Consider the following 15,129-nt stretch of genomic DNA (forward strand, 5'->3'; position numbering starts at 1 on the left):
CCATAAAGTAAGCTGAGTGCCGAAGAATTGATGCTTTTGAACTGTGGTGCTGGAGAAGACTCTTGAGAGTCCTTTGGACTGCAAGGACATCAAACCAGTAAATGCTAAAGGAAATCAGTCCTGAATATTCATTGGAAGGACTGATGCTGAAGCTGAAACTCCAATCCTTTGGCCACCTGATTCGAAGAATTGACTCATTAGAAAAGACCCTGATGCTGGGAAAGATTGGAAACAGTGACAGACTATTTTCTTCAAAATATTTCTTCAAAATAGCTTCAAAATCACTGCAGATGGTGACTGCAGCCATGAAATTAAAAGACACTCGCTTCTTGGAAGAAAAACTATGATAAATGTAGACAGAATGCTAAAAAAAAAAAAAAAAAACAGAGACACTGCTTTACCAACAAAGGTCTGGATAGTCAAAGCTATGTTTTTTCCAGTAGTCATGTATGTATGTGAGAGTTGGACCATAAAGAAGGCTGAGCGCCGAATAATTGATGCTTTTGAATTGTAGTGTTGGAGAAAACTCTTGAGAGTCCCTTGGACTGCAAGGAGATCAAACCAGTCAGTCCTAAAGGAAATCAGTCCTGAATATTCCTTGGAAGGACTGATATTGAAGCTTAAGCTCCAATACTTTGACCACCTGATGTGAAGAGCCAATTCATTGGAAAAGATTCTGATGCTAGGAAAGGCAGAAGGCAGGAGGAGAAGGGGACGACAGGATGAGATGGTTGGAGGACATCACTGACTCGATGGACATGAGTTTCAGCAAGCTGTAGGAGTTGGTAATGGACAGGGAAGCCTGACATGCTGCAGTCCATGGGGTCACAAAGAGTTGGACATGACTGAGTGACTGAACAACAAGTACTAGGGATGTAATGTAAAACATGATGGCTATAGTAGACAATAGAAAGAAAAAGAAAATGAAGTTGCTCAGTCGTGTCTGACTCTGCAGTCCCATGGACTGCAGCCTACCAGGTTCCTCCATCCATGGGATTTTCCAGGCAAGAATACTGGAGTGATTTGCCATTACAATGGTTGTATAATACATAGGAAAATTGTTAAAAGAGTAAATCCTAAGTGTTCTCATCACAAGGAGATATTTTCTTCCTTTTCTTTTGATTGTATCTGTTTTGATTGTATCTGACATGATGAATGCTAATTAAACTTATTGTGATACTCATTTCATTGTATATGTAAATCAAACCATCATGCTGTACAACCTAAACTTCTGCAGTGATATATGTCAATTATTTCTCAATAAAACCAGAAAAATATTTTAATGGATTGAGGGGACTCCAACCAGACAGAAAGGTACCCTAAGAGTGGGTTAAAGGACCTAGAAAAATTGGGAACTTTTTTCCAAGGCTAGGATATCAAGACTATCCTTGAAAGAAGCTTAGGCCTGCCCATTGCTCTGATTTACTGGTTCATCTGTTAAAAGTATCCTCAATTGGAAGAAAACTGAAGGTGATGAGAAATTGACTTTATATTGGGTAAGGTTGGAATGAGGTCCACAAGCCAGTTCGCAAACTTACAAACGTCCATGCAACTGGCTACAGATTTCCATGTTTTCACATTACAACCTGCTTCTCCTTGTCCCTCCATATTATAACATTGGCAAACAATGGCAAAGAGGCTTGGTGGAGAAAAAGGAAAATATATTTATTAGCAAGCTATATAGAAAACTATAAAAATTTACTGAGAGAAATTCAAGAAGACATAAATTAATAGAGAAATATGCCAAGATAATAGATTGTAAAAGTAAGCATTATATAACTGACAATAAATCTACCCATTCAAAGTAATCCCAATCAAAATTCCAGCAATAATTTTTTGTGCGAATTGAAAAGTGGATCACAAATTTATGTGGAAATGTATTAAGCCAAGACTGCCAAAAAAAGTTGAAAGATAAATAAATTGAGAAGACTTATCTTACCAGATATCAAGACTTATTAAATAGCTATGATAATTAGAGAATGCAGAACTGGTCAATAGGTACAAAAAGCAGATGGCATTAAATAGAGAATCCATAAAGCAATCCATGCATATACTAACACTTAAAATAACAAAAATATATACACTATGAAAGCAGTGTTTAAATATTTAGTAGTGCTATTGTAAACTGTGTTAATCCTAAAGGAGGGAAGGATCACTTTCCTATGGAGATGATAAAAATAAGACTACATACAGGGATAAGACTGCATACATAACAGGGATGGACTTAAAGGTTTTTTTTGTTTGTTTGTTTTTCTACCAAAATGAAAAAATCTAGGTCAAATGGATTTTCATGTTGAAAAATGAAATTTGACTTCTATTTCTTACAGAGAAGTTAAGCTCAAGATGATAGTAGATCTTAAATGTGAAAGTTAAGATAGAAAAGCTTATAAAAAATTAAGTAGAATGTTTTCATAACTTTGAAATAAGCAAAAAAAAATTAACTCTAAAAAAATTAGACACATTAAAATTTTAAATTCTGTTCAGTAAAAAAATGAGACTGGAAACATAAATCACATAATTAGGAGAAAATACTAGGAATGCATATAACTCATAAAATGTGTTTTTAGAATCTTTAAAGTGATAAATTCCAAGTAGAAAAATGGGCAAGACTCTTAAAAAATCATTCCGCTTTCTTTGCAGTAAGTAGTTTTCTATTGTACTGCGTAGTGTCATTTAATAAGTGAACAATCTTGGAAATCAAATTAATCTTTGAATCCTTAAGTGAAGAAAAATAAAGCTGTGTTATCTTGAGGAACTTTAACTCATGTTTCTGAGTCTAATTTTTTACTTGCAATTTGGGACTAATTAATGCATTTAAAATAATACATATAATGGCATAGAGTAAGCATTCAAGGATGATCAGTACATTATTTTTATTCTGCCTTATTTTTTTGTATTTTGGTCCCATATTAAGAAAAATAAAAACTGCATATGTGTCATATTTTTATTCTAGAGCTTATATTGTTGATTCTTACAACTGAATTTCAATTCATTTAATTTATAATTCGGCAAGAAAGAGGGTAAATTTTGTTTATAATTTGAAATTTTTAGGAATTTGTTTTTAAGGACTGAAGAGTGTTTTAAATATACCATGATCCATACATGTTTATGGGTGTTTGAATGGAAAAATTGGCCTGTATATTTACATTAAAATATATTTGTTAAATGCTGATTACATATGAACTTATGTACTAAATTTCAAGAACTAACCAGGTAAGGCATAGCCCCTGCCCTTAAGGAGCTTGCAATTGAGAAGTTTTACACAAATGGTTAATAATTTAAAGCATAAATATTAGTCCTTGCAACTAAGATAATCAAAAAAAATCATTAGGCTTTATATTTATTTTTCACTTTTATCAAGTTAATGGAAGCCAAACACAGAATAACCTCCATTGTTATTCTAACCTCCACTGCTATTCCTTATGTATTGTACCACCGTTATTTCATTCTCTTTCTATTCTCTCCCATAGAGCTTTTCTTTAGTATTTGGGTAAAAAACTCCATTAAATAATAATTCATTTGCCTCTTGACCAGAGGTTAAATGAAAAGCTTGAGGAAAAGAGTGAATATTACAGAAACATTTTCCAAATGGAGTTAGGAGAAAAATCAAGAGAAGTTTATTCAGATGCTATCTATCAGGATGGAGGTATGACTTGGCTGAATAAATTTAAGCTTCTCATTTCAGAGTTAAACTTCAAATGAGAGTTTAAACTCTCATTAAAAGAGTTAAAGCTCAGTTAAAGGCATAAGAAGACTGATTAGATAATCCCCTCACAAAAAGGGATTATTAGTGTTTAAATTTTAGATAAATATTTCATGGTGTTCTACTGGTTGACTAATAAGTTGTTGAAATTCCATAAATTAAATTACTCCTATTTCTGGACTTGGAGACAGACATAACATGTAGATATAAATTGAATGCCTAGAATTTTCAACCTCTTTTATAAGGTCTGCTGCTGCTGCTGATGCTAAGTCGCTTCAGTCATGTCCGACTCTGTGCAACCCCATAGACGGCAGCCCACTAGGCTCCTCTGTCCCTGGGATTCTTCAGGCAAGAATACTGGAGTGGGTTGCCATTTCCTTCTCCAATCCATGAAAGTGAAAAGTGAATTGAAAGCGAAGTCGCTCAGTCCTGCCCGACTCTTAGCGACCCCATGGACTGCAGCCTACCAGGCTTCTCCGTCCATGGGATTTTCCAGGCAAGAGTACTGGAGTGGGGTGCCACTGCCTTCTCCGTTTATAAGGTCTATATGTTGTCAATTTGAAGTGCTTCCAGTGAGATTTTAGGCATTAATATTCTTCTTGGAATGTAGGTAGTAGCCTCTGAATCTCTTCAGAGCATTCTTTATCTCTTTATTTCTCAGGGTATAAATGGCTGGATTTAGAAGAGGTGTAATAACAGAGTAAAACACAGCAAGAAATTTGTCCATCCAGGTGATGCTGAGTGGCCACACATAGATGAAGATGCAGGGCCCAAAGAAGAGCACCACCACTGTGATGTGGGCAGTGCAGGTAGAGAGTGCCCTAGATGTACCAGCTTTAGAGCTTTGGTGAACAGTAAGAAGAATATATGTGTAGGATATCAGCAGCAGAATAAAGCAGGTCATGGCCAGAACCCCACTGTCAGCATTCATTAATATTCCCAAGTTATAGGAATCTATGCAGGCAAGCTTGATTACCAGTGGTATATCACAGAAAAAGCTGTCGATTTCCCTGGGGCCACAGAAAGGCAATTGCACAATCACAGCCATTTGACTCATGGCATGCACAAAGCCAATGGTCCAGGAAGTCACCACAAGCCCAATGCACTTTTGCAGGTTCATTATGGTTGAATAGTGGAGTGGCTTGCAGATGGCCACATAGCGGTCATAGGCCATTACCACCAATAGCACCATCTCACTCCCTCCAACAAAATGCACAAAGAGGATCTGGCACATGCAGCCTCCAAAGGAAATAGTCTTGTTCTCTCTGACAAAGTCTGTAATCATCTTAGGAGTAGTTACTGAAGAAAGCCACATATCAACAAAGGACAGGTTGGCCAACAAAAAGTACATGGGGGAATGCAGACGGGGGTCAGTGATGATTAAGATCATGATGACAATATTTCCAGATACAATGGTCAAATATAGCATACAAAATATCAGTAAGAGTAAGACTTGCTTATTCCATGACTGGCAAAGTCCCAGAAGTATGAATTCTGACACTACAGACAGATTTCTTTTATCCATTTTACTCAGCATGTCCTCTAAAATAACCTAGAGAGAAAGATTGTCAGTTAGTAGGATGGTAAAGGCTACTTATTTTCTAGACTTTGGTTAAAATTTATCTCACTGAAATTTAAATTTCATTGAAATTTAGCATCTACATCTGAAAGTGAAAAGTATAATTGGGAAGATAAATTTTGGTAAAATATTCAGGGTAGTGTGCCCAAAAAGAAGTAAAATGCCCAAAACTGTCTTTCCAAGATCAGATTCTTATGAATGACTGAGAGGGTTCTTTCACAATGAGCAAGTGAGAAAGGTGGACAGCAAAATGAAAGGCTGAGAAAAGATTATTGGGCCACCTAGAATCTAGCTTTAGTCTGCTTCTCCAGTGAAAAGAATCTGGATGGGTGACCAACAACATCTGTTATAAGTTAATAACCAAAAAAGTAGTCTACCTAGGAAGATGATGGTGAACAGATACTGAAATCCAGAACAAATGACATGGCACAAAATTACAGTTTCTCTGTGTTAAGCATAATGATTTCTTCAAGCGTCAGTTGAATTTAAAAATAAACTAAACTAACTTTTTAGTTTATTACTCTAAAATATGGGCTTCCCAGGTGGCTCAGTAAAGAATCTACCTGAAAATGCAGGAGACCCAGCTTCCATCCCCGAGTTGGGAAGATCCACTGGAGAAGGGAATGGAAACCCATTCTGGCGTTCTTGCCTGAAGAATTCCATGGACAGAGAAGCCTAGCGGGCTACAGTCCACGGGGTCGCACAGTGTGAGATGTGCCTGAACAACTAACACTTCCACTTCACTTTTCAAGTATGTATTGGAACAAGCTTTTTTAGGAGAGAAGCTATACAGAAGGCCATATAAAAAATACCATGGCATGATCATTCAAATGCAAAATAAGCACATAATTTACCATTAGTTAGGATCACAATTAATACAATTCATTTAGTAAACTGAATCTATTAGGAAAAAAATGTCAGGGGAGTGTTATGTGAGAAAGGGATTGACCAAAGTTTCTACTTCGGTGGCAACCCAGACTCACGTTCTGATTTAATGACCTCTGAACAAAGGTTTTTTATAACTCAAGTTTATCAATAGAAAATATTTACCTTCAACTATGCCAATGGATTTTTTGAAATATTGCCATAAAAATTTTAAATGTATCTTTTCTAAAGTGAAAATAAGCTATAGACATGTTAGTACCAACTGATGTGAAGTTAAAACTTTAGAGATCACCTTTAAATGGAATTGCTTATATTGCTAATATTCATCCTGAAGTAAATTAAGAATTCCTTTCCAGCTGGCTGGTGGAAAGGTAGTTATATCTTTCTCTTTCCATTTTATCTATTTCCCTTGTCCTCATTTTACTTTTAGGCTGTTGAATCTCCTTTTTTTAATTTTATTTTTTTATTGACATATAGTTGATTCACAACGTTGTGTTAGTTTTAGGTGTACAGCCAAGTATTCAGTTGTACACACACATACACACATACACACACATATTTTTCAGATTCTTTCCCTTATAGATAATTACAAATATGGAGTATAGCTCCCTGTGCTATACAGTAGGTCTTTATTAGCTATCTATTTATATATAATAGTGCATATATGTTGATCCAAAACTCTTAATTTATCCCATCCCGCCCCTTTCCCCTTTTATAACCATAAATTTGTTTTCTATGTCTGTGGGTCTATTTCTGTTTTGTATGTAAGTTCATATGCACATATGTTGCATCTTCTTTTATCCTTTGAAATCTCAAGGGTGGTACCAAGGAGAGCAGGTGAGCAAAAATGAAAATCATTACCTCATCATGAGCACTGGTTTTCCCTTCTCTCATACTGAGAACTAAGAAGTATAGATAAAGGATGGAAAGCAAGAAGATTTTTTAAAGGAATTAGGTAAGTCACATATTTGCTGTGAGAATGGGAACATGTGACAATAGTTTCACAACTAACAAATAAACATAACCTCCATTATATTTATTTAATTTCTAAGAAAAAATATTCTGATATTATATGCAAAAGACCTTATTTCAGCCACTCAGTCTTGTCCGACTCTTTGCAACCCCATGAACCGCAGCACGCCAGGCCTCCCTGTCCATCACCAACTCCAGAGTCCATCCAAACCCATGTCCATCGAGTTGGTGATGCCATCCAGCCATCTCATCCTCTTCTCCTCCTGCCCTCAATCTTTCCCAGCATCAGGGTCTTTTCAAATGAGTCAGCTCTTTGCATCAGATGGCCAAAGTATTGGAGTTTCAGCTTTAATATCAGTCCTACCAATGAATACCCAGGACTGACCTCCTTCAGAATGGACTAGTTGGATCTCCTTGCAGTCCAAGGGACTCTCAAGAGTCTGCTCCAACACCACAGTTCAAAAGCATCAATTCTTCGGTGCTCAGCTTTCTTCACAGTCCAACTCTCACATCCATACATGACCACTAGAAAAACATAGACTTGACTAGATGGACCTTTGTTGACAAAGTAATGTCTCTGCTTTTTAATATGCTGTCTAGGTCGGTCATATGGAGAAGGCAATGGCACCCCACTCCAGTACTCTTGCCTGGAAAATCCTATGGACAGAGGAGCCTGGTAGGCTGCAGTCCATGGGGTCGCTAAGAGTTGGATACGACTGAGCGACTTCACTTTCACTTTTCACTTTCATGCATTGGAGAAGGAAATGGCAACCCACTCCAGTGTTCTTGCCTGGAGAATCCCAGGGATGGCAGAGCCTGGTGGGCTGCCATCTATGGGGTCACAAAGAGTCAAACACGACTGAAGCGACTTAGCAGCAGGCTGGTCATAACTTTCCTTCCAAGGAGTAAGCATCTTTTAATTTCATGGCTGCAATCACCATCTACAGTGATTTTGGAGCCCAGACAAATAAAGTCAGCCACTGTTTCCCCATCTATTTGCCATGGTGTGATGGGACCAGATGCCATGATCTTAGTTTTCTGAATGTTGAGCTTTAAGCCAACTTTTTCACTCTTCTCTTTCACTTTCATCAAGAGGCTCTTTAGCTCTTCATTTTCTGCCATCAGGGTCGTGTCATCTGTGTATCTGAGGTTATTGATATTTCTCCCGGCAATCTTGATTCCAGCTTGTGCTTCTTCCAGCCCAGAATTTTGCATGATGTACTCTGTATATAAGTTAAATAAGCAGGGTGACAATATACAGCCTTGGCATACTCCTTTTCCTACTTAGAACCAGTCTGTTTTTTCATGTCCAGTTCTAACTGTTGCTTCGTGGCCTGCATACAGGTTTCTCAAGAGGCAGGTCAGGTGGTCTAGTATTCCCATCTCTTGAAGAATTTTCCACAGTTTATTGTGATCCACACAGTCAAAGGCTTTGGCATAGTCAATAAAGCAGAAATAGATGTTTTTCTGGAACTCTCTTGCTTTTTCCATGATCCAGCAGATGTTGGCAATTTGATCTCTGGTTCCTCTGCCTTTTCTAAAACCAGCTTGAACATCTGGAAGTTCACAGTTCACATATTGCTGAAGCCTGGCTTGGAGAATTTTGAGCATTACTTTACTAGTGTGTGAGATGAGTGGAATTTTGTGGTAGTTTTAGCATTCTTTGGCATTGCCTTTCTTTGGGATTGGAATGAAAACTGACCTTTTCCAGTCCTGTGGCCACTGCTGAGTTTTCCAAATGTGCTGGCATGTTGAGTGCAGCACTTTCACAGCATCATCTTTCAGGATTTGAAATAGCTCAACTGGAATTCCATCACCTCCACTAGCTTTGTTCGTAGTGATGCTTCCTAAGGCCCACTTGACTTCACATTTCAGGATATCTGACTCTAGGTGAGTGATCACACCATCGTGATTACCTGGGTCGTGAAAATCTTTTTTGTACAGTTCTGTGTATTCTTGCCACCTCTTCTTAGCATCTTCTGCTTCTGTTAGGTCCCTACCATGTCTGTCCTTTATTGAGCCCATCTTTGCATGAAATGTTCCCTTGGTATCTCTAGTTTTCTTGAAGAGATTTCTAGTCTTTCCCATTCTATTGTTTTTCTCTATATCTTTGCATTGATCACTGAGGAAGGCTTTCTCATCTCTCCTTGATATTCTTTGGAACTCTGCATTCAAATGGCCTATGTCTCCTTAGAAATTTGAATAATTTGACCTTTACCTTGAACTTAACTTTTGTCAAGGTAAATCTTTCCAAAGCTAGTTTTCAATAATTAGTTTTGTACCGATTGGAATAAGAGACATGGAAGATAAATAATAGCAAAAGTAGAATTTCAACTGTGTTTGAGAGAGAAATTTGCTAAAAGATGAATATGTATAATGCAAGGGAACAATTTATCAATAAGAAATCATATTGTTTCATCAGTTTTGAAATTGCTAATATTTCACAATGTTAGTAGAGATATTATTCAATCAATATCAGTCCAACATTTGGGATAATCCATAGAATAACCATGGACTTTTTAAAATAGTCAGATCTAGTCTGAACCCTGTTACTTGTTGACCTTATGCCTTTTACCTAAATTTATTTCTGTTTCCATGTCCTCATCTGTAAAAAAGACAGCACTCAATCTAATAGAATTGTAGTCAAGTCAGAAAATATACCGAAAGCAGTTAAAATTTTGATAGTGCATGTTTAATAAATATTAGTTATTTCCCTTCTTCATTCATTAAAATGCAACCTAAAGCTCTACAGTTTCCAAAACTTACTGGCAAAAATCTTAGTGAATGGCCAACCACCTTCTGTAACCAAAATACATGCGATAACCTTTCTCTGTGGGCTTCCCTGATAGTTCAGCTGGTAAAGAATCTGCTTGCAATGCAGGAGACCCCAGTTTGACCCTAAAATACCTACTGCTTATATTTTCTCTAAAATAATAAGTAGATGCTTAGCAACCCTATAGGATGTAGAGGCAACTGAATTATCAGACTTGCTTCTTGCTTTCCACGAGCTTAATAACCTTTTTACCTTTCAATTCTGCTTTTATCCAGGAGGCATTTAATATTTTAAAAAGACTGACAAGAGGTAGTTACACGTTCTTTTAAAGCACCTTTGGAATTCTGTAACCTAGGGTGGATTTTCACAAAAGGAGGTAGTAAAATTGAAAGATTTGAATTTTTCAGTTGGGATTAGTGAAATTGAAAAATTAGGGAAAGGAGATAAACTGAGTTACTCTTTTTGAGTATTAAAATATAGCAACATATTTTTCATCCTAGTCTGGATGCAATGTCCTTCCATTAATTTTTTCATGATAGTAATCCTAAAGCTGTGAGATTCTCAACACTTATAATATTACAAACAGAAACTTGGACTCAGAGAATTTAATAGATTGCCTGATATAAACACTGGTTGAGGTACACAGGGAGATACTCCAAGTTCCTTCTTCTACCTAATGTTGCCTTCCTTTTTTCTCAAGTTACGAATTTTAATCCTGTTAATCCCATAATAAATGAGTTTTATATCACTTCTCACTGGGTACATAACTCTTTTCACTTCTATCTCTATGCTAAAATTTGTCTTAGTATGCAATACTCTCTCTGATATAAAACATTTATTTTCTTAAATGTTAAGAGCCATTTAGTCAGGATAGCTGGAAGTTCTTCATAATAAAGTAGCTGTCAAAGCCCTCTGATCTCCCAAAGCAGACTTGAGAGCATCTCTGAGACACAGCATCGTGATGATATGTACATTTGTTAAAGAAACTGCAGAAAATCCAGTAGGAATAGAATATGAGGAGAAAACCCATGAATGATCTCTTTAAAGTTCAGAAGTTAAATGAGCCATACTCAGTTCCAAGCATAACAGGCATGTGTGAGACAGAAACAGATATAGGAACACATGTACACCTGTGGCAGATTCATGTTGATGTATGGCAAAACCAATACAATATTGTAAAGTAAAAAATAAATAAATACATAAATTGAAAAAAAAATTCTTTTAAAGAACAGAGTCCCAGAGAATATGAGATAACTTACCATACACAATTTTCTCTAAGACCAGATTACTTTTTACTCTTCTCTTCTAATATATGCTTGAGATAATCTCCATTGTTGGATAGAGACAGTATCCATGCAAGAACTTTCCCTCAGCCTGACACATATTTACCACTGGAAGGAATCCCTTGAGTGAAATTTTCCTATTCTCTGTTTTGGACAGAACAAGAATCATGAAAATAATTTGCATTGGACATCTCTTGGGAACTTATTTGTTAAGAGCAATAAATTTTGCATATTCTGATAATCACATTAGAGAGACAAGAAAATCCACATATAAAGCAGCTAAGCATTAACCATAAGCGAAGTTTTAGATTATTTTTCATTTAACGTATAAGTACTAGGCAGATGTCTTCTGCAATCTTAGTCTCTAACTAAATCTAAATCATCAGATACAGTTAAGGTTTCATTAATAGTTCCAGTTCCAAGAGAAATCATATCTTGGCCACTATGATATGTGACCACCAACAGAAAACCTTGATGTGGATGGCATACTCTAATGAATGCCTAATGTTTTCTAAATAGACAGGTAATGTTGGTTGCCTGACTAATTTGTTTCAACATTATCTATGATTACTTCAGGTCCTGATAGTTATGCACTGGATGTGAAACTATTAAAATATCTTCAAAAGAACACTGATATTAGCATAAAATACATTTAATTTGATCTTTTGGGTCTTTAAAATAATTTTATTGTGGTGTAATTAATATATAACAAACAGCACATACTTAAAGTGTGCAATTTGATAAAATTTGACATGTGTTCAACAATGAACATCATCACAATCAAGATAGTGAACATATCCATCAGCCTTTATGTTCCTTGATAACCCCTCTTTAATAGAAAAGATACATGCATCCTGATGTTCATTGCCCAATTATTTCAGTGGCCAAGATACAGAAAAATTTAAGTATGCATCAATATATGAATGGATGAAGAAGATGTAACATAGATATAAATATATACACAATGGAATATAAGTCAATGAAATAATTAAATTCTGCCTCTTGCAACAACATGGATGAACTGAAATGTATTACATGTAATGAAATAAGTCATACAGAGAAAGGCAAATACTGTGTGTTATCACTTATATGTGATCTCAAGCCGTTTCTTCAATGAGCTTCCTAAGAAGTTTCTCATAATGAGTTGTAACCTACATACATCTCTCCTCCCCTCTGAATTTCTTTCCCATCTGTGCATATAATGTAATATTGTCAGGCACCTTGGTGTTGTCTTTTTTTACTTTGGTACCCCAGGTGTTGATTTTACAAATAATTGTGGTTGTTGTTTAGTCGCTAAGTCGTGTCCTACTGTAGCCCGCCAGGCTCCTCTGTCTGTGGGATTTCCCAGACAACAATACTGGAGTGGGTTTCCTTCTCCAAGGGATCTTCCTGACCCAGGGATCAAATCTGTGTCGCCTGCATTGGCAGGCAGATTCTTTACTACTGAGCCACCAGGGAAGCCAGTACGGTTCCGGTCCCATCACTTTATGGGAAATAGATGGGGAAACAGTGGAAACAGGGTCTGACTTTATTTTTCTGGGCTCCAAAATCACTGCAGATGGTGACTGCAGCCATGAAATTAAAAGACGCTTACTCCTTAGAAAGAAAGTTATGACCAACGTAGATAGCATATTCAAAAGCAGAGACATGACTTTGCCAACAAAGGTTCGTCTAGTCAAGGCTATGGTTTTTCCTGTGGTCATGTATGGATGTGAGAGTTGGACTGTGAAGAAGGCTGAGCGCCGAAGAATTGATGCTTTTGAACTGTGGTGTTGGAGAAGACTCTTGAGAGTCCCTTGGACTGCAAGGAGATCCAACCAGTCCATTCTGAAGGAGATCAGCCCTGGGATTTCTTTGGAAGGACTGATGCTAAAGCTGAAACTCCAGTACTTTGGCCAGCTCATGCGAAGAGTTGACTCATTGGAAAAGACTCTGATGCTGGGAGGGACTGGGGGCAAGAGGAGAAGGGGACAGTAGAGGATGAGATGGCTGGATGGCATCACTGACTCAATGGACGTGAGTCTGAGTGAACTCCGGGAGTTGGTGATGGACAGGGAGGCCTGGCGTGCTGCGATTCATGGGGTCACAAAGAGTCGAACTGAGCGACTGATCTGATCTGATCTGATCTAGTATCACCAAGAGTTAATAACATCTAAGTAATCTTTTTCCTCTTTAGTCTTTCAGTGTAAAGAGTTTGCTTTTATATGTTAATTGAGAAGTCACACGTTCCTCTGAAGCATTTTAGTCAATAAGCTTAAATATTGATATTTCTCGCTCTTTTCTCTCAAATCTAAAGACTTCTACCATACTGCCTTTCTAAATGATACTTCCAAATTCTCCAAATTTTTGTCATCAGTGTCCTACAGTTTCTATATCTCAACATTTGCCTCACTGGGGTCTCTGAACATCCCCTCTCTATTCTCCAAAATATGCACAATGATATTTGAAATATTCCTATCAGAACTTTGGCTGACATGGTGTGTCTTTTTTGTTCCACAAACTGTGTTTTCTGGAAACTTTTGGAATCTATATTTCAGGTGGGCAAGTTATTTGTAAATAATGGGCCCTCAGAGAAGTTGCTACTTCTCTTTGCTGATCCCTCAGAGAATGTGCACTAATTTAACTTTATAAAGAAACTTTGGCTTGGAAGAGAACTTCTCTAAAGCTACAGAGGCCACGTCTCAGGAGAACCTGTGATAAAGAAAGTGAAATCTTAATTTTGTGAAGCAATAAACTCTTTATCCGGCTAGAGACAGAAGGATATGATTTTTTAAACAGGTCTTAGAGATCTGGTCAACATTAAAACCACAGGTCTTTCTTTCAAGCATAGCAGAGAGTCTTGACACCATTACGCCAATTCCCTTTTATCCCCATCTCCTTATGATTTCCTAATGCTCTTGGACTTGGAGTGATTTTTAAAAGGATTTAGATTACTAAAAGATGCACACACTTCTACCAAATCATTATGAAAGACTTCTCAGAACACTGATGTGGAAAATAAGTGGAAGAAAATTACTTTTGAAAATTTTGTGTTTGTGCTGAAAATATAAGCCTTCATAACTTTTAGGACTCACATGCCTGCATATTGCCACAAAAAAATTTTTTTAAGAAACTCAGATATCTGGCATCCTTTCCATGAGAATATAGAGTAAAAAGAAATTTGCTTACAACAAAAGAAAGCATTTGCCTTCTCTTGAATCCTGGAAATGTTTTACTTTTAACTAGCTTATAAGTAAAATCAATCCCAAAAATCCCAGAAAAAAAATACTACAAAATACAGTCCCATACCTAGCTGCTTTTTTCTACACAATTTTAAGTAAAAGACTAAGTGCAAACTGAAAGCCACTGATTACTAGCCAATCACTGTAACATCACAAAAGCCAATGTCGGTAAGTAACATTATGCTCTTATATTTTTATGTTGCAGAAAAACAGAGGTATTGCCCTTAAAATGGTTACTGCCAACTTACTGTAAAATATGTCCATTTATTTTTCACATTTTAGTGATATGATAAGGAATATATTCAACTGAGATGTAAATTGTAAAATCTTCTCTGCTATTTCACCATTAGATGGGTTTAGTTTAAAAAAAAAAAAAAAAACTAGTATATTTATGGTGTTAACTTTGTGTTACATGCTATACAGAAACTGTCATAGATCATCTCTGTCCCCAGAATAACAAGCTTACAAAATATGTTTAAAATTCTCAAGTTCTATCAAAGTAAGGGAGAGATTCAGAAGCAGGCAAAAGTTTGTTTCTGTGCCACCAATTACCTCCTATGCCCAGAACTCAAAGTATATAGCCAAGAACAAGCAGACTATATTCTCTTCCCAAATGATGAATTTTGGAAAAATATCTTCTCCTCATTCTCAAACAAGAACACATTTGAAACTAATTCTAAATAATAAATACATCTCTTTTGAACTTTCAGGTT

General features: G+C 36.6%; 1 protein-coding gene across 1 annotated transcript; it reads right to left on the reverse strand.

Moving 5' to 3' along the window:
* Positions 1 to 4,283: 4,283 nt before the first annotated feature.
* On the reverse strand, positions 4,284 to 5,240 carry LOC147364916 (olfactory receptor 4K14-like). Its single transcript, XM_086318873.1, has one exon. It carries the CDS (start codon positions 5,238 to 5,240, stop codon positions 4,284 to 4,286), a length of 957 nt encoding a protein of 318 aa, XP_086174999.1.
* Between the last annotated feature and the right edge of the window lie 9,889 nt (positions 5,241 to 15,129).

The sequence above is a fragment of the Bos grunniens genome, chromosome 10 (genome assembly GCF_055505025.1).
Source record: "Bos grunniens cultivar Pamir isolate PY7600 chromosome 10, Bosgru_T2T1.0, whole genome shotgun sequence".
Lineage (NCBI taxonomy): Eukaryota > Metazoa > Chordata > Mammalia > Artiodactyla > Bovidae > Bos > Bos grunniens.

Excerpts from the sequence above, each read along its gene's own strand:
- LOC147364916 (XM_086318873.1), bottom strand. The coding sequence starts at position 5,240 with ATGCTGAGTAAAATGGATAAAAGAAATCTGTCTGTAGTGTCAGAATTC.